The sequence below is a fragment of the Branchiostoma lanceolatum genome, chromosome 1 (assembly GCF_035083965.1).
Source record: "Branchiostoma lanceolatum isolate klBraLanc5 chromosome 1, klBraLanc5.hap2, whole genome shotgun sequence".
In the NCBI taxonomy this organism is placed as follows: Eukaryota; Metazoa; Chordata; class Leptocardii; order Amphioxiformes; family Branchiostomatidae; genus Branchiostoma; species Branchiostoma lanceolatum.
Window position 1 is genome coordinate 40,893,121 of NC_089722.1, and position 19,285 is coordinate 40,912,405.

Below are 19,285 nucleotides of genomic sequence, written 5' to 3' on the forward strand. Positions count from 1 at the left end.
GAGCATCAACAGATACCAATTATGCAAATAAAGTTCCTAATTTGCATAATTAATGCAAAACACGATAATTCATCTAATTGGAAAATTATAGGACTGTCAATATTGCAACATGTAAGTTAGATAAAGGTGTTTATGACCAAGCATATATTATGTAAATGTGTAAGTCATTTGCATGAATAGAATTGTTCATGGAGATATGAGGTCGTGGAACTCTTGTTATAGAGTTGATTTGCCAAAGATTCCAAACTGGTCATATCACTTGTCGGACGTTATGTAATCGTTTGTTTCTCTGTTTGTTTCTCTGTTTGTTTTTTTTTTTTTGTTTTTTGTTTGTCTGTTAGTAGGCTTCATGCATATGCTATCAATGTTAAAAGTCATAACCAGCAGAGCTGTTGAATAAGTGGTGAAATATATTAGCATACAGTTCTATCGATTTTCTGCAAGTATATGATAAAGATAAATTTGTCAAATTTGCACAATACATGTCATCCGTTATACATTTGTCACTCCAAATTCTGTTTCAAAATTTTATCCAGTTGCTTGAGTAACTATTTTTGGCGCTTCTGTCAGTCAAGTTGCAGACAAGCTATGGCAAATTTAGCCTTCGCTACTTGGAGTTGACGTATCAAATACTCACCTGTCGTACTCAACAGGTAGTTTCTCAGACAAGTAGTCGAAGAAGGTCTTGGAGTACTTCTCCTTGTCCGCCTCGTCGTCGAAGAAATTGCAGGCTGCGATTTCGAACTGGATGTACGGATCAAAGGAGCCCGCCTTAAGAATTCTCTGCCCTGCATCCACATGGACTGTCAGCTTCTACGCAAAATATAGTATTACATGCAAGCGTTTCGACATCTTTCTTTGTAACAATTTTCAAGTCATGATCAAAAACTTATTATTAGTAGAAATTATTAGTAATCCTCGTCCGGCAAGCACAGGATACAGTATTTCATGACGTTGAAGTGAACTCTTTCCAACAATTGTAAAGATGACTTTATTGGTTTCCAGGACCCAATTTTAAGCCCATATCTTTCCCCAAATTACTTCTAAGATAAAAGCCTTCAGACACGAGGTCAAAGTAATTTATTCTAATTTATCTTTTCAAACATGGATCGTTGAATACGACAAATGGGGAATAATTGACCAATTCTTGAGGAAATGCAAATCGTCCCACGTACTTACTCCCCTGGCCAATTATTCCCACTATCCTCTGTACCCCCGTGGGGGCTAAGTACTAGTCGGCCGTTTGATGTTACACACCAGCTTCGCAGGCACGCTCTGCAAGAGCAGCCGGGTATATCACAACGCACGACCTGTCACATCTTTCATTTGTCATTTTTGCTTAGTTTTGATTATGTTAAATTTGAAAAATTCCTATTTTTTAGTTTCGGGGGGGGGGGGGGGGCACGAGAAGCCACATAGGCTTCTGCCCCCCCCCCCCTGCATGTTTTTTTTGCCCTGATTATTTTTGTTCTTTGAATAATCTTGTATAGATGCGAATAAACAATAAATAAATAAATAAACAATAAACATCTAACCTCTGCACATCGATCTAAATGTAAGTGTCCTTTAAAGCTTTCCAGTGAAGGTGCCTCTACTGTACTCGGCGCCAACGGGTTCCAATCGATGATAGATCTACGGTGAATCAGATGGGGCGCCATAAACAAGGCAGAAGAAGCCTGCGGTATTTACCAATTCATCCGTGTTAAGAAGCTCGGCGATCATCTTGGACGTTTCCTTCATGAAGTCATCGCTGATCTTGTCCGGAGACAGGTTGGTTTTCATGTAAACCAACGGCATGCTTTCTCTCTTTGCTATGCTGTATTTTAGCAACAAGAAAATGTGATCAATACATCATACAAATAAACAGCTTAACCATAATCAGGACAGAGGTCTGCTACATAATAGGTGAAGTTTCTTCTGTTTCTTTTGAAGAGCAAACTCGATCTTTTTTTAAGTAATCTTAAACACGACTACATATATCACTCCAACATATTCCAGGATATTGAAGAGATCCACTTGTTCGATAAGAAATATAGGGTGTTAAAATAAACTCCATTGAAATTCTGTCATCCATATTGTGTAAAATGTGTTAACTTTAAGGACTGGCATAAATTGAACAAAATAGTTTTTTTTCCAAAGTAATCTAGGACATGACTACACTAATCACTTCAACATATTTCAGAATATAGAAGAGATCCGCTTATTCGATAAAAAATATAGGGTATAACGGATACAGTAACTGTTATCTCATTCTATGATACGCTAATTTCATGTTTCTAACATCTTGACAACTTCTTTCCTTGATTATAATTAACTTAAATTCCGGGCTGACTTTGACTAGATATCACCTGTCAGGAGTTCCCCTCTCTATTACAGGCTTAAAAAGAAAGAATGATCTCACCTCGCCCTTCTCCAATATGTTTTAAAAAAAAGAAAGAAGTGGCACTAGGCAGCTGCAGAGTGACCGTCACGCTAGGAATGGCTATAATGTTTGCATGGATTGGGAGTAAAGTCCACTGCCACGTCGACAGAACTGTCTTGACAGACACACCTGTTGTTTGTGTACTACTGATGGAGCGCATGCGCCGTCACATGACTTTGATCGTTCAACTTGTCAACGGTACAAAGTGTACTTTGCTGTGCGTTGCGTCTGGCGTCAGCTACTATCACTGTGCAGATTGCAACATGTAGGTGTCGGTCAATCCCCCCCTTCATATCTCTCGTAATCTCGGTACTTGAACCTCAAATACTGGTAAGTTTCCACATTTCATGGTTTTCCATTTGCTGTACTAAAATCACACACGACCCTACAAAAGTGACCATTGTTTGAAATGCTCAAGAAACATATTATCATAACTCACCTGAAGATGAAGAAGGTATATAGCCAGGATAGCGGTGGACCTCAGGAAGAACAGGTGCTGTACTGATTTCTGACTTAACACTCCTCAGTGCCACGCCGACGGAACTTTTGGACTGACTGGCCCTTGGTTGCTTCTTGTGTACTTGAAATTCAGGGAGCTTGCGACGTCACATGGCTTTGATTGTTTAACCTGTCACTGGTGCAAAGTTCACCTGGATTTTCTTCGCGTAGGTGAACCTTGACCATAGTATTAAATCATTATCAAAAACCCTCTTAGTGACTTGGAATGGACTCTACTCCGGATTCTCCTGACAGATGATTCTCAAGGCCTGTTAGATATGCGCTTAGTAGGGGTTATTTTAAGTTCCAAAAGACTTACTAGTAAATTTCTTCATGAGTTGATGTGCATGCGATGTTGTTCCCATGTCATATTTAGTGTTAGATACTAGTCAATACTTCTGAGTTCCAATCTTGGCTGTTGTTGTTACAATATAACTTCGAATTAGCTGCAGAACATGTAAGCCAATATAATATATGGTTCATCAAAGCAGGGCAGGGTAATTTTCCATGTACAATATTTTCCTTTTTGACAAATATTTAAACATTACACACAAAAAATTAGCTTTCGAGACGAACTCCGTCTCTTCGTCGACCTGTTCAAGTCAGATCTCGTCTTGAAGTTCTCTTGTCACGTGACTGATGTTGATTATCACGTGACAAGAGACAGTCATATACAGGCTTGAGATAGCGACACCCCCAGTCCCTGTTTAAGGCTCTGCGTTGTCTGCGGATCTGGATCGCCTCCATTGCTCCATGCTTTCCATTGAGCTGTTTCTGTAAGATGGTGTTCTTGTAAGAAGCTCTATTGTTATTTTCATACTCCTATCTAATAATATAGTATGTTATTCTGCCGTCGTATATATGTGAATTAAACATACAGACTTTTTCAGCGTTTCTACTGCTCTCTCTACTGGGGCTCTTGCTGGGGCTATCCTCCTGCTGCGTAACTTCCTCAGGCTTTAATAGACTATATCTACTACTGTTTTGTTATAAACCATCTGTTACCATCTTCTCCAACCTCATCGCCAAAGGCAAAGAGAAGTGCTGATTGAGGCTTGTAAAATTCTGTTTTTTTCTAAGGAACCTCAGTCTGTTACTGAACAAATCTAAAACAATCAAATTTTATGCTTTTTTAAAACGCCAAGAGCACGAGCCCACGTACAAGAAATTGGAATAAAGTTACTTTGAGTTTGGAACTCCACATTCAAATCTTGGACCAAGGCTTTGACTTGACTTGACTGGACTTAACCATTCATGATTGGAGTCACAAGAGGGTCGTGACTGTTAATCAAGACCTTAAATCACGTCCGAGTTCAGGCGTTTGACTCGGCCAGATACACGAGCAGTCTCCTTTCTCCCGTGAAGCCCAGGCGGCCATGTTGGATGTACATGTTGTTCAGCACCAGAACGTCTCTACTCTTCATCTGGAACCCAACTGCAACCTGTAGAGAAGAAATATAAATGAATGAATAGATAGATGAATAAATTGATATAGGAAGGGAAAACTTATGAAGTGAACTGTCTCCTCTTGTCCTCTCGTCCCTGTATTTATCAGTCTGTCTATCCATCTACGATCTATTTTGGTACAAAATTATAATAGAAAAGATACACATCTGGGATTGTATAAAAAATGACATACATCGTTTGAAACTAGTAGATTACAAATTTTCAATAAATCTGTATTGACATTCAATAGGAAGAGCTTGATCTAAAGCATTTATTTCCAGGCGAATTGACGCAGATCATCTAGTGAAGCGAAATTTTTCTGAGCCAAAAACAAGGCGTGCGCGAATGTCATCCATTAATTGGCCGAAAAAAAACTACGATTGGCTACGTCACCTGCCACGTCACGTCTCGGATGTGCTGTAGTACTTCCGGTTCGATGTCCGACCCGTCCCCGTAATACGTGTGGAAGGGAGACAAGTGCGCAGGCGTACGACGGGCGCTGCTGTATTCCGGATGTGACGTAATGTAGTCGGCGTTCAGGGCGTTCGCCTGGTTAAACCATAACCACTCCCCTGGATGGATGGATGGATGGATGGATGGATGGATGGATGGATGGATGGATGGATGGAAAATGAATAAATGAATGGGCAATGAAGAGAAAAACAAGTCAATGAAATAAGGAAGGAATAAATTGTGCGACAGTCAGCAACAGATGCATTCACCTACCCTGATAGATCGTATCAACATCTATACCACTAAGTGACGGGGGACGGCACATACTTACAGGCACTTTTGGCCTATTACTGAAGCCACGTGACTGAGGTAGTGGGTCAGAAACGTAGATTGTAGAAACAAATGGAAATTTGATGAGTTGTTGTTAACAACCTTAACCTTCTCACTGCTGCCTAACTCCGTCGCCAACACCATAAAGTGTTGTGCCGAAACTAGGCAGGACGAATGTTAAGTTGCTGAAGATGCTTTGTTTGCAGATAAATGGTACTGACAACGTTTATCTCTTCTCTGATTGTGCGCAGTAAAGACGCACAAGGCATCTTTGTCAACAATGTTATCTCTTGTAAGATTGATTTGTATTTGATGTAGATAACTTTTGTTTGGGGTTTTAGGGCTCATTGAAAATCACCAGTTGGCGACATGATGTACACTGGATAAATAAATATTAAACAAACAAACAAAAAATCAGCGAACCTTTGTACAGCGTCAGGGCAGGCTTGTTGTACCACCAGGACAGAGCCCCGTCCTCCGCCCAGCGCCACGTCATGCCCCGTGACGTCAGGTACTTCTCCACGTCATCCCTGCTGTCCGTCCGGAAAACCTACAGGGGTGTGGACAAGTCTTATTATTCTCGTGAGAAACACACAGTAGCTGTACTCCTTCATGGTTTATGTATTTCTACGCCTTAGTGATTTCTAAAAGCTCCCTTTTCAATTGCTGTTGCCGACAATAAGTCACGTGTATTGAAACAGTGGTCATTCCACCCTGATGACGAACATGATACGACAGGGCCCAAAATTCTCTTTGAATACCTCTCAACTTTGTTGGAATACAGTTGAGCTATCGGGAAGGATTTGGAGTAAGAGTAGTTCATAGCAAACTGGAGGTATTTTCTAGTCAACGGAACGATGCGTGCGGAAGAAGTCTGAACTGACAAACGAGGAGGGAACTTCGCCGTAAAGGAGCACGCGCATTTTTCAACCTTCTTCTTTAATGGTACCACAGAAACTACTTAACACATAGGTCGCAACTTGTACATGTGCAATAGCGGAGTCGGAATGGAAAAACTCACATCTTTCCACGAGTTGAATCCGTGGAATGCTTCGGAACTTTCCGGCATGTGTCTGAAGTACCGGATTCCGAGACTCCGGAATTTGTCGACGACCGACGGATCCAGTTTCCGCAGAATCTCGCGCACGTCCACCATGACACTTTCCCCGCCGTTTCCCGGCTGTGCGGGCTCCAGGCAGTAAAAGATAATCTGCAAAAGTTCAAAAACAAAAATAAACAGTGAAAAAAGTGTTGCTACATTCCAACATTAAAGCTGTAAATTATCGAATATTCAGGCCTCCTTCAGGATTGGAGCAATGACCCACTTGCTTCTATTAAAGTAAGTGGGCCATCAAAATTGTAAGTGCAGATACGTGTGTTATGATGTTTAGTTATGTAATGTGTTTGTCATGATTACGACTCCAGGAAGAAAATTGAAGGATCATGTACAGTCACTATAATGGAGATCTTTTAGATAAAAAGCGAATTAACGAATAAATAAACAAACAAACAAATAAATAAACAAAAGTAGTGGCCTTTATATCAGAACCCATCAATCCATCAAACGACACGTCAGTGCGGGGGCGTGCAAACTTCCAGGCGTCTCTGACCCTACAATGACGTCATGTGTTCGTGAGGTGAATCTTGTTGTGCCGGCTTTCTTCAGGGCCTTTAAATCGGTCGGACATTCGGCAAGTCCCATTGTACAACTTCACAACATCTAGACTATAAGCCTCTATGCCACCATTTATTAGCCTTCTTCACAGACTTCTGCATGGAGCGGTGGCGTTGAACAGTTTGGGGCAGAAGCCTGATTCGCGATTTTTGCAACATAGGCAAGGTTCTCTATGCAAGCAAATGGAGTAGTGCCGCGGCGCATGTACAGTCCATTTTGAAAATCGCGAATCAGCCCTCCCCCACATGAACGTCACCGGTCCAGAGGTCTGTGAAGGAGGCTAACCATTTACCGCCGTTAAGGTATTGTGAGATGGTGCTAGTGCGTGTGAATTTTTCTTTCAGTCCGAAATACGCCTCAAATTACCTTTTCTGGACAGGGATGTGTGTACGACATTTCGTTGTGCGTTTCCATGGAGATGGAAGGATGCTCTATGCTCGCCGTGTCCACGTGACCAGTGACGTTGGTTCTCAGCGCTGTTCCTCCCCCGTAGCTCATTGGCTTCAGCCCAGCGTTATCAACAAACCTACGAAAGATTCAAACCAACGAAAAACTTGAAAAATCACTAAAGACCTTGCATGTTTTCCTCTATTCTGAAAGCAATTTGAATCCATTGAAAACCGATCCATTTGTCTTGCCCAAAATCAGCTTTTGACTACTCACAAAGACTTTGACGAAGATAAAAGGAACCGTTGAATGTTGGACAGCCATCTGTTGGCGGTGAGGGTAGTACACCCTCATAGCTAAGATCAAGTTATCATTTTAAAGCCGAACTTGATATGTAGTTTTTGTAGTTGAAATCAGTATGCTGTTCTGTAGTTGTAAGTTATGTTATGTGTGTGTATTGTAATCATATGTATGTACATGCTGTGGTTTTATGTGGTAGATTAGGTTTATTCTATATGTAATAAAATATCAATTTTCAAACATAACCAACGAGGCTCATACTTTGTCCTATCTCTATTGCGTTTATTCTCACTTCCGAGCGTACCTTGAGAAATCTGTGGCTGTATGCAGAGGAAGACCCCGGAACAGCACCGCCCCGGTCTCTCCGTCCACGACATTCCTGACCACGTCCCGAGCGGTGACCGCCCAGTCCTCGGGCGAGAACTCCCCGTGCCCCGCAGGCACGTACACGGGTGGGTACCCCTTCCTCGGCGGCCGTAGAAACTCCGGTACGCCGGGGCTGTCCGAGCCGACCAGGTACCGTCTCCCCCGGAGTCTGACCGGCGGCAGGCCGCTCCAGTCCACTGTGGTTTCCACCAGCGTCGGTGTGGCTGCCGCGACATGAGCTTTGGATGCGAAGGAACGGCTGCGAAGTGCAGCTTGGACCTGTCGGAGCTGGCGTGTCCACGTCTGGAGCCACATCCTCAGTAACTAATGTGCAAAGTGATAGGTTGAGATTAGAGGTACAGTCAAAACTGGCAGAAAAGACCACTCAGGAGACCGACGTAATATGGTCTATCTGGACAGGTGCTCACTATAAACTGGATTCATATTGCTGGTGTTATCTAAAGGACCAGCAAAAAGCGGTCACATTGCATATAGTGAAATCTTTATTGACACGACAAAAGTACAGCGACTTTCGTAAGGTCTTCTACAACTATACATGCAAACAACAAACAATGGTATATAAAATGATTAACCTAAGTACACGTATATGAATAATTCAACATGTCGAGTTTAACGTATCACTTACACTACTAGTTCTAAGATCTAAACATCTTTTTGATATATTTACCTATTTGTACACAGTAAGAGGGTCATCATTTAGAGGCTGTCACGTGTACAGACTTGACCGTATAGCTACCTACCTACCTAGTCCCTTGACCTCCGGGTCGTAGGAGGGACAAGGTAGCAGTGAAGATAGAGATCGGCCTGACCGTATAAGATATCATAAATGCGAAAATCCTATGCGATTACTTCTTTGTTGGAACAGACTACCAACACAGGTGAACATGCAGAGAACGAGTTGAATATTGACGCCTATAACATTCTTTAGATTAAACAACGCCCAGACATGCTGTTTACTTTAGCTTGGAGTCCAGCCTTATTAGCTTTCCGTTCGCTACCCAAGCGAGGAGCGGAGCTTGGGTAGCGAACGGAAAGCTAATAAGGCTGGACTCCAGGCTAGTTTACTTGGCAAACATGCGAACTTTGGTGACCTCTGGTATGTATATCATCATGCAGCCGCTTTGTACAATTCAAAGTACCGTCAATTTTTTTAAATCAAAATATGATTTGCGCGCGGATGTCATTCATATAATTGAATCAACATGGCCTAATAAAAAAAAAATGATGCAATGGCCAACGTAACATTACAACAATGGCGCAACGGCAACATTATCAGTAATGGACTTTGGTCATGGGCCAGATTCTGAGCCGTGCCAGACAACAAACATGCTTTGTACCAGGGGCCACCACAGTTCGCATGTTTACAAGTAAATGCACACTGCTGTACACTGAAAACAAAATTTGGAAAACGGATACTAATGTCGTAGAATGCCAAAGTCAATTCCATAATCAAAGAATAAGATGTGAAAACAAAATGAAGAATCTATTGTTCGCTATACCACTCTGTGTGTTCAGTCATTTGTTCAACCTTCGATTTTATAATGAGGGAAACTTTTCTTGGCCACACTTTTTGAGGGAACGCTCTCATGAGTTTTTGGGCTTCCCAGATGATGTCATCCATATAATTGTATCAACATGGCCTTTGTTGGCTGTTGAAGGCTATTGCATCATTGGTCCGATGACTATTGCATCATCAGTGTTTGCCTGTGCCTTTCACGCACGTGTTTTGTGTGTGCGGGGCTAAGTCCATAGACTCCATAGGCGACAGGGAAGTCCCCAACCTTGGCTGTATGACTCCGACTGTATGTTGTAGCCGAATCAGCTACACGTATGAAGGCAGGTACTTGTAAGAGCTAACAATGGTTGCATCATTCCGGACTTGGGCTTCAAGCCACACTCAACCCAGTCACAGGCCTGTCTCAGTTCTTTTTTTTCTATCCTTGATATATGTCAGAGTATAGAGTACAGTCAGACTCCGAGTCAGAGTAGAGATCGCGTGATCTGGCAGAAACGACGGTTCCATCGGTTGAGATCAGATTTTCTGTCAGCAGAGACTCCCACGATCGGGATCTTTTACTTGTACAATCACCGATTGCGCTGGTAGAATCACCGATTAAACTGTCAGAGATCCTGATCGCGATCTCCTAGAGAATCGTCGAATCTGGTAGATGGCGAACTCTAGCCTGACATAAACATGCAGCACACGAGTACTAGAAAATATCTAGATTACCACTGATCGTGGTCATGTCTGCAGTGCGGAGCAAGTGCATAAATCGTCAAACCTACATTCTAGTTTGTAAGATACGTACATCTGTTCGAGTATAGTCTCTAGAAAACAAACTATACTGGCTACAGAGACAGCGACTTACCTGGAGAGTTTGGCCACCATAGGCTTTTCATTGCCCGCACAGTTACGGGTAAACGATACCCTCTCCCGCGGACTAACCTGTGGACACTTATTCACCCGTCAATTTTCGGCCGAATTCTACCATCCAATCCATAAAGTAGGAAGGCCTGGTGGAGGCCAGTTTGATGACCTAGTTTTGCTACTGTATCAGGATCACCGGAAAGACTGGTTCGGAAGGCTGAGGCGAGTCTGTTGACCTAAAAATAGATATTGAATAACAACAGAGCGAAAAATAGAACAGCAGCTTACCTGGTGGAGTTGACGAGATTAGCTGTACACCAGACTCAGGTGTCCTCGAAGAGGCCAGGAAAACGAGAGTGCGTCCCGATATCAGTTCAACGCGTTTTAGTGACGTTGTTTTGTCGACTGCGAATCTGCCGTGGGTACAACTCCGCGGGAAAAAAGCTCTTCCACTGGTCGCAAAAACGTTTGCCAGCTGCAGGCGCTAAATCTGTGCTGGGAAAATTCCCGAGTGATTTTAAACAAACAAACTGAACAGCAAGCTTTACAAGCTTGAAGCAAGGACTTGAAGGTGCTCCGTCCCGGGACTGCTCACCGTTGCACGAATAGTCAACAAGTCATGTAATTATTTAGTCAACAAGTCAGGTGTGGGAGGCGTGGTCGCTAATCACTGAGCCATTTACACTTCAGGTCAATAACCTCCTTATACTAGGTCACATGTCCGTGCAGGGCTTTGGACGGGCTGTTTGTGGAAACGAATTAAAATACTGTTTAAGGCGAAAATGGAGTGTTCGCGGTAGTTTCAAGTTCGCGGCAGCGCTATTGTCATCTTAACACCGCGAACATTTCTAGCCTGGAATCCAGGCCTATTATAGCTCCCGAGTCTCTCTCCGCGAATAGTTTTGCATAGAGACTCGGGAGCTATAATAGGTCTGGATTCCAGGCTGGAACATTTCTGCATTTACAATAAGTGCAACTTTTTATCAATGTCCACAAATGATGCTCATGACTAATGTGTGTTACGTTTTGTTGCCTTTTCTATATTCAAACTTTTCCTTCCCACAAACTGTCAGGCCGGACACCGGTTTGGAAATGTGACCATGGCATTAGCAAGCTCTTGGACTCTGCCTTAAGTTTATTCTGATAGCATATCAGGTCCATTGCACTTGGTTTCTATTGCAGTGACCTGGTTCGTTCTTGCCAGCCTCCGGATCCGTAGACGAACTGAGCTGTGCAATAGAACTGATTGCCATCAGAATGTACGCACAGCATCTAAAGCCCCTGTCACACTTGTGCGTATAGCCGTTGCGTGTGAGTTGCGCATTGACATTTTTTTCATACGCCGCCGTGCACATGTGTACACAATACGCATCTAACACGCATCTCAATCGATTTGTGTGAGTTTTATGTACGCCGGCATGCGCACAATAATAGTAATAAGTTTATTGCAAATTCATGCCCGAAGGCTAAATGCAAATAACATACATAAAAGAACAGTGTACAAAATAGGTATAAAAGCTGCTTAACTAAATTATACAAATGTAATTGTCTATAACTAGTGAAGGGTTTGACTTCTCTTTTGTAAGCAATGGAAGACGTAATGTCCCACCTTTTCTATAATTTGTGGGTTTTTGGTAGTTACAATACGGCCCAGCAGGCATGATAGTTTGGGGTATGAACGAAAGTTATACGTTATGAATATTTTTCGATTATTTTTATGTATGTGTGAGGCACATCTCACATATGAATAATGAAACGTGAGTCACACATTCGTCAAAATAATCGAAAAATTCCACAACTATTGTGCGTACGGCTGCGCATTGAATTTTGTTGATACGCAACTCACACGTAACGGCTATACGCACAAGTGTGACAGGGCCCTAACGGTGAACGTAGCAAGTCCTCAATTCGATATCTTTAATTAAATAAACGTAATCCAAAAACATAGACACATCCGTACCAGAGGTAAGAGACTATTGACACCTTTAATTGACATTTACACCCAAGGTATGTTGCAACTTTACAAATATATATATATATATGCTGAATTTTCAAGATATAAATTATTAATGGAAAACCCAAGCACAGAAGCACCATAGTTACTCAGCTCCCTTTTCACCATTTTTTGCACTACACATTATGAAGACACATTTTCAGTGATTAATTTCTCTACATGGAGAATGCAAGATGTTTTAATAACAGTGTTTACTTATAACATCAATGGTGCTGCACCCACATAATTTTTCCCATATCAAACTTATGGAGATAGACTGTTTACCGTCATACATCAAATGTATTTAAAGGCATCCAAAGCAATATTAGGGCCCGAAAATCGGATTTTGAAAGTAAATTTATCTAGTCATTTATATACATGATTAGAAACAACATAATCAAAATGTATAGCGACATCCATGATGCAAAAATATGACATTGTTGTGATGTGAGAAATCACTGAAAATTGTCGCCCGGGTTGCTCGCGAAACTAAGGGAATTATCGTACAGCACGTTTTGCACGGTTTTAAAATGATCAAAGTATGAAGTTATTAGGCAAATGTGCTAAATAGTGTTAGTAAATGTCACTACCATAAAGATTTCAGCATTTTTTTTATTTCCATATTTTGGGCCCTAATATTGCTTTGGTTGCCTTTAACCTGTGTTACACAATCTCTAGCTTTCATCAGGGGCTATAGTATAAGGGGCCCCTTTGCTCATATATCGACTACATATTGCCCTTTAAGAACAAACCATTTAGTCCAAAATACCACATTACATGTAGCAGTGCCAACACCAAACACCATTTTATCCACCAGTCTTCTATGTTGAAGGCAAGTCCAAAGCCTTTGCTTAGTATTGCATCACTGATAACACACCTCAACACCACTTTTGTCAAATTTGGTAAAACTTTTGTTATGGCCTTATCTAAAAACGAAGGTGCAGTAGAAATCACTGCAAAGCATCCCGAAACATCTGTATTGCCGCCTTCATGTCCTGAGATTGGACTTGATAAATTTGGTAAAACTTTTGTGCGGCCTTATCTGAAAACAGCTGCAGTCGAAATCACTGCAGGGCGTCCCAAAACATCTGTATTGCTGCCTTCATGTCAAGTTTCTTAATGACCCTGAGATTCGGCTCCTTCTTCCAGAGCCCTCGGTAATCGCACACCATCTGACCTCGCGTGACCTCTCCGCGGAGTTCTACCGTGGCGTACACGTCCTCAGTTTCAATGACCATGTCCGGGCGCGCCGCCACCATGAGGGCGTACGGGTCGCAGGTGTGGTAGAGGGCGGTGTGGGTTTTAGCGGCTTTCTCTCGCGCCGTGCTTGCAGCGAGGATCGCAGAGTGAAACTTCCCGCGCTCTGTAGGTATGGCCATGATCTTGTCCCATTCATCCTAGGAAAATAGAAAGAAAAAAAAAGGGGAAAATTTGAAAAGGAATTTCAAAACTGAAGGGCTGGTCTACATCCTATAATCAGAAAATGATAGGTGGTCACCATAGACAGATCAAGAAAGGTGGTCACTAAAAAGACAGCATTCTTAATGCTTGGGGACCACCAAGTGGTCACAGTGGCCAGGTGGTCATTATGTAGAGGTGGTCTGACTTGTACAGGTTTGACTGTACAACAGATTTCCTAGTATGTAGTCTATCTAGTGCACACCAAGTCCCACTCCTCATCCTTAAACCACAACCAAGGCCGTCACCATCTCCACCCCCCCACCTCTACAACACTCTTGCGTCATGTGACCTCTGTGACCTTTGACTCCCAGAGCTGAAGAAAGAAGGGGGGTGCTGTCTGAAAGCTTCTCACCAACTTCTAGTCGTGCGTAACAGTTTTAAATTTCTATATGTTCAAGATAACCTAAGTGTTCTGTCTACTTAACTTACATAAGGTATGGCCATTGCAGTAATGCATGGCTCCCAGGGTATAATGCTAACGAGAACACCCTTGTAGCTGTTTAGAACCATGTTTGCTGCCTCGGGGTCGCAATAGAAGTTAAACTCTCCTGAGGGTGTTTCATTCCCAATACCTGCAGCAAAACAGGAACACCCATGTGTCATTTTAACCTTCACTGTGTCAATGTAGCCTTTTGGAACCAGGTTTATACTAGTAACAGGGTTATGCAGAAGTCTCTACCAGACTAACCGCGCCGGCTATAGGGTGAACAAAAAAAGAAAGCAAAATGGATGATTTGTTTTTTTACTGTGAGCTACCTGTCAATCAAAAAGCAGCATACAGTAGTGTGATTTCATTTGATATATAATGTACAACATAATTATTGCAGTCACCTAAAAGAAAAACAAAAGCATAAAATCATATTTGAACAGAATATGAAAAGAAAATGTTTGTGAAAATCAAAATGACCCTGCTGTATGGATATTTGTCCATGTGTGGTCCTGTTTTGCATACAACCCTACTTTCAGCAACAGACCATGCAACCAGTGATGCTTTTGAAATAAAACATTCCTAGAATCAACCAATAACTTCAGAATCAGTGATGATCTAACATGCTTGAATGAATGAATGAATCAATGAATGGGAAAAGGAATGATGGAATGAACAACAAATAGATGAACAAAGTAAGAAATAAATGAAGAAACAAACAAACAAACAAACAAATGCCATCTGGTTGCTTAGGAAGAACACATGATTTGTCCAGCAATCTGCATCAAGCGCATTGGGGCATCACAAGGCCAGCAAGTGCCATTCTACGAACAAGTTAATGCTCTGCACTAGAATATGCTATTAATGCCTAGTCTGTAGAACCCAAATTTCAGCTGTCCGGGGCTGTAATGGCCCCTCTCCGCATAGGGGCTGACTGATTACGGCAGCTGCCTATAAGCGTGATTAAATCAAGCTAATTAATGCCAACCATCAAAAAAAGTTAGCTTGTCCTTCTGACATACCCATGGGATGCCACAGTCGGGGCTGAAGCGACAGACCTCGTACGGTATGTCTGAGACGGGACACGTGTAGCCGCTCAGGACCATGTGAGCTGCCTCGCTGTCATACGCGAAGTTGAACTCCGCAGTCGGCGTCACACGACCTCTGGCTTATCCAGTGGAGAAAAAGGAGGTCAATCCAAAGTAGAAAAATTTGACCACTTGATTTCATAACGTAAAATGTTTCTGGAATGTATTATGAAAATTCGAAAACATCATATACACGTAAGAATGATTTGCACAAAAAAACTGAAGAAATCAGCATCTTGAGTTAGTTGGCTTGTCCAGTGCAGGAAAGGAGATCAATCAAAAGCAGAAACATTCAATTACTTTCTTCACAAAATGTTACTGGAATACTTACCACTTACTGGAATATATAATGAAAATACTAAAATATCATATACATGTAAGAATAATTTGCACAACCAACTGAAGCCATTGTGAGTGGAGTTTGTCTCAATCATGATGTTTCTGACTTAGGTATGAGGGATGCTACCGCAGTCCAGCTTAGTTCAAAGCCTAAAAGTGGTTTCTTGACCTAGCACTAAGCAGACTCATTAAAAAAAGAAGCAAATCTCAACCATGATGTTTCTTAGCCTGGGTGCCATCCTATTTCTGCCAGGGCTCCTGCACTCGCTACCCTAAAAGAATACATCTTTTTAGGGTAGTGAGTGTAGGATCCCCGGTAGAAATAGGATGGCACCCAGGCTAGATGTTTCTGACTAATATGGGGAGAAAAGATGCTGTGATGCTGTTTTAGTCCTGGACTTGCACTGATCAAATTTGTTAAAAAACAGCACAAAAAAATACCATTGATGTTCCCTCCCATGATGACCAGCTCCCTCAGCCGCGCAGGGAATTCTGGGTCCATCCTGACGGCCAGGGCGAGGTTCGTGAGCGGCGCCATGGCAACCAGGGAGACCTCACCTGGAGGAGGAGGAGGATGTGTGATTACTGTCATGCTTCAGGTGATTCATCTTCATCCAGAGAGAGAGAGGGTGACAGGGAAAGAGGAGGCGATAAAAATGAAAAGAGTCGAGAGAGGGAGAGAGAGGGAGAAAGAGACAAAGAGAGATGGAGGGAGGGAGAGAGAAAGGAGGGAGAGAGAAAGGGGAAGAGAAAGAGAGGAAGAAAGGGATCTAGAGAGGGAGGAAGGGAGAGAGGACGGAAAAGAGGGGGAGGGAACAGAGAGAGGGAGGGAGATAAGGAGGGAGAGAGAGGGGAAGCAGAAGGGAAAAAGAGGGAGGGAAAAAGAGGGAGTGAAAGAGAAAAAGAGAGGAGAGAGAGAGAGAGGGAGAGCTGACCTGTACAGTGGACAGAGAACAGCAACCAGTGATGTCCTGCATAATCGATTGTGACCATCCAGTATGGCATAGGCTTTCTTCTGGTCCATACATTCTACAAGAAACACAAGTATCCAAAAAATAATTCCTTTGCATGCAATTTTGGCTATTAGACAAACAAAAAAGGCCACAAACCTGGATGCTCTTTTGACAGCCTCAGAAGAGCAGTGACTGCATGTTCGGACTGTACCAAGTCCAGGCTGGGGGGGTCAGGGTCGGGGACGTCTCCCAGCCCATCCTGCCCATGCCAGTGACTGCAGTCGATGTGAGTTCCCAGGATGGGGACATCCGCTCCTCTGTACACAGGCACCTGGGAGGGCACAAACAACAGGGATTACTAGTAGACGAACAAGTTTTGTTTTTTAAAACAAGGCTCTTTGTGCCCTTACCACAGCCCTTACTTAATTAGCCTTAATAAATTAATAAATGTACCCACAGACACAAGAAGCAGCAGGGGAACACAATAGATGTTACAATTACAACAAAAGTTGTAACTTACAGTTACAAAAGTGTACAAGCACACGTACAATAATGTGAAGAATACAGTCATATCATCAAATCTTTCTGGTGTTTTTTTATGAGTGTTTTTATCAAATCTAGTCATGATAATAAAGTACAAACATCTATGTACAAAAGTTAAGGAGTACTAGATCTAGATGTACTTACATCTAGTCGTCCGAACACCTTAAGGACCCTGAGGACGTTCCGGCACACCTGGTGAACACCGACGTTACCTGACACACAGGTGATGCCCAGCACCTGGAATGGATATTCGCATATTGGTTTAATTATGCGATATAAAGTATGTACATGACAATGATAGCTAACATTTACATATAAAGCAGTACAATATAAGCGTCAGTAATTATTGTCCAAGGATTGCAATCATGTACTAGTACTTAGTAGGTATATATGTGCAGTTATTAGACCCTTGTTGCATTCATATCTGTCAAGTCAAATCATATCATTCATACATTCATACATACATGTAGCATTGAGTTGTAGGAGTTCTATTTTAATTCATGTATCATTCATAAATTCATATTTGTCAGTACAGTCTTATGCCTGGCAGCGGTTGGCACTAGTAACAGCAATGCTGCCTGTGTTATGATTTCTTCCTTAAATCAAAGTTTGATATCCCCAATTATAAGTACACAAATTAAAGATGCAGATACCTGGACATTAGGGCGCGTCAGAGCCAGCATGATGGCCTGGGCGTCGTCCTGTCCACAGTCCACATCCAGCACTACCAGCTTGTTGTCTTGTGTACTGCTGCTGGCCATGGTCTTATAACTGCTAGATACCTGCATAGAAGAAACACAGAGGGTTGCATTGGAATTCCGAAATATAGCCAGGGGACGATAGAAAGGGATTACTAGTAGAGTACTAGTACTCAATGAGAAATTGAGATGAAAAATGGAATGCAACTTGACAGAATAAAAAAGAGAGTACCTTCTTAATTATAGATACTGGTCTGATATATTGTTACAATACCAAATTGAATACAGTACCTGCATTATATTAGTTACATACATGTAGTATATAAATATCCAGTATTAGATCATATATACTGCCAGGGTGCTAGTACTGTACTTATGATGAAGCGGTCACCAGGAATACTTGTTTCTTTTTGTTTACTCAGTAACTATTGGTTATGATCCCATTGTGAGGTTTGTGGGCTAAATCCCCCTTACTAGTACTACTAGCCTGCTAACTCCCCAGGGTGGATAAGTCAGGTGGATTATAAGTATAAAGTATCTTTAAAGGATTATATCTTCTTCTTCCTGACCACGTATATCCATCTGCCAACAAACCGGCAATTATTGACAGGTATCGGGTCAATCCGGGTTGTAAGGTTTTGGGACCATCGCACACCGGGGCATGCCCCTACTCTGTTTCGAAAGCTGTGGTGGGTTCTTTAACGTGTGCAGGGTGTGGCTCCATTTAACGTCCTATCCGAGGGACGTCCCCAACTCTAGAAGAGCTAGGTACTCATTTACACCCGAGTGAAGTGAGGGAATTTGTGTTAAGTGCTTTTCCCAAGGGCACAACGTCCGGGCGCATGTTCAGACATGTCTGGGGGCAGCTCGGGTTCGAACTGGGGTCCCCTTGTTTGACAGTCGATTGTTCTATCCATTACCCCACACGACGCCACATATCAGCACTTACAATCGTGGAGGAAATCGGCCTGTAGGCTCAGAGCTAGTAGAGTATGGTGACCGTGTTTTTCACCGCAGCAAGCTTAACCCTGGCCTCCCTGCTTCTAATCAAAGCTCAACAATCTAATCCTGAAATTTTATGGCGAAAATTTGAGTTTTAAGAATTTTGTTTTCAATCGTAGCTGAATGCAAATGCCTTCTCCGTTTTGTTTTGCCTGAATACGACTTGAATGCAATTTTTAAGAAGGTTGACAACACTTTGCAACTTACCTCAGTTGGGTAAATGAAAGGAAGATTTGCCTGTAAGGTATAGTATGACCTTTGACATGTTCAACCTTACCTGATAAACCCGTTGTATTACTTGTCTCCTGACCGCACCCTGGCTTCTTCGCAGGTGTTGCGTACTGAAAGAAACTCCTGAAAGTATTTTACAAAGGCTGCCAGCGTTTCGAGTGATCGAAAAACGTTGTAAAATCATTGAAGACAAAAAAATCGTCCCTTCACGATCAAGATTTTGTCGACGAGCCGGCCATCTTGAAGTCGGAACAAACTATTCATGGAAAAGGGATCACTTGTCC

General features: G+C 42.4%; 3 protein-coding genes across 4 annotated transcripts in view; all 3 read right to left on the reverse strand.

The window, feature by feature from the left end:
• LOC136423261 (D-dopachrome decarboxylase-like) overlaps positions 1-3,008 on the reverse strand; it is a 4,653-nt gene extending 1,645 nt beyond the window's left edge. Inside the window, exons 1-3 of the mRNA XM_066411385.1 lie at positions 2,862-3,008; positions 1,690-1,816; positions 638-813 (exon numbers count right to left, since the gene is read on the reverse strand). Coding sequence (XP_066267482.1) covers positions 638-813; positions 1,690-1,797 — 284 coding nt within the window. The 5' untranslated portion in view covers positions 1,798-1,816; positions 2,862-3,008. The remainder of the gene's footprint in view (positions 1-637; positions 814-1,689; positions 1,817-2,861) is intronic.
• Positions 1-10,822, reverse strand: part of LOC136423239 (dapdiamide synthesis protein DdaC-like) — a 26,032-nt gene extending 15,210 nt beyond the window's left edge. Inside the window, exons 1-7 of the mRNA XM_066411347.1 lie at positions 10,555-10,822; positions 7,816-8,201; positions 7,191-7,350; positions 6,171-6,359; positions 5,573-5,699; positions 4,760-4,938; positions 4,216-4,362 (exon numbers count right to left, since the gene is read on the reverse strand). Coding sequence (XP_066267444.1) covers positions 4,234-4,362; positions 4,760-4,938; positions 5,573-5,699; positions 6,171-6,359; positions 7,191-7,350; positions 7,816-8,192 — 1,161 coding nt within the window. The 5' untranslated portion in view covers positions 8,193-8,201; positions 10,555-10,822 and the 3' untranslated portion in view covers positions 4,216-4,233. The remainder of the gene's footprint in view (positions 1-4,215; positions 4,363-4,759; positions 4,939-5,572; positions 5,700-6,170; positions 6,360-7,190; positions 7,351-7,815; positions 8,202-10,554) is intronic.
• Positions 10,823-12,744: 1,922 nt separating this feature from the next.
• On the reverse strand, positions 12,745-19,268 carry LOC136423272 (uncharacterized). Of its 2 annotated transcripts, none has more exons than XM_066411403.1 (7): positions 19,048-19,268; positions 17,724-17,852; positions 17,215-17,307; positions 16,684-16,858; positions 16,016-16,132; positions 14,150-14,292; positions 12,745-13,656 (listed from the first exon to the last, which is right to left on the reverse strand). In XM_066411403.1, exons 1-7 carry the CDS (start codon positions 19,183-19,185, stop codon positions 13,324-13,326), a joined length of 1,128 nt encoding a protein of 375 aa, XP_066267500.1. In that variant the 5' UTR covers positions 19,186-19,268; the 3' UTR covers positions 12,745-13,323. The 2 variants fall into 2 exon arrangements, with proteins under 2 accessions (XP_066267500.1, XP_066267493.1); XM_066411396.1 differs by lacking the exon at positions 14,150-14,292 and adding an exon at positions 15,170-15,315.
• Between the last annotated feature and the right edge of the window lie 17 nt (positions 19,269-19,285).

Bases quoted from the DNA above. Each gene is read 5' to 3' on its own strand.
- LOC136423272 (XM_066411396.1), bottom strand. From the start codon at position 19,185: ATGATTTTACAACGTTTTTCGATCACTCGAAACGCTGGCAGCCTTTGT. The intron at 17,308-17,723 runs GTATCTGCATCT...TATCCATTCCAG, and splicing joins TGACGCGCCCTAATGTCCAG to GTGCTGGGCATCACCTGTGT. The intron at 15,316-16,015 runs GTATTTTTTTGT...CCACTGGATAAG, and splicing joins CATGGGAGGGAACATCAATG to CCAGAGGTCGTGTGACGCCG.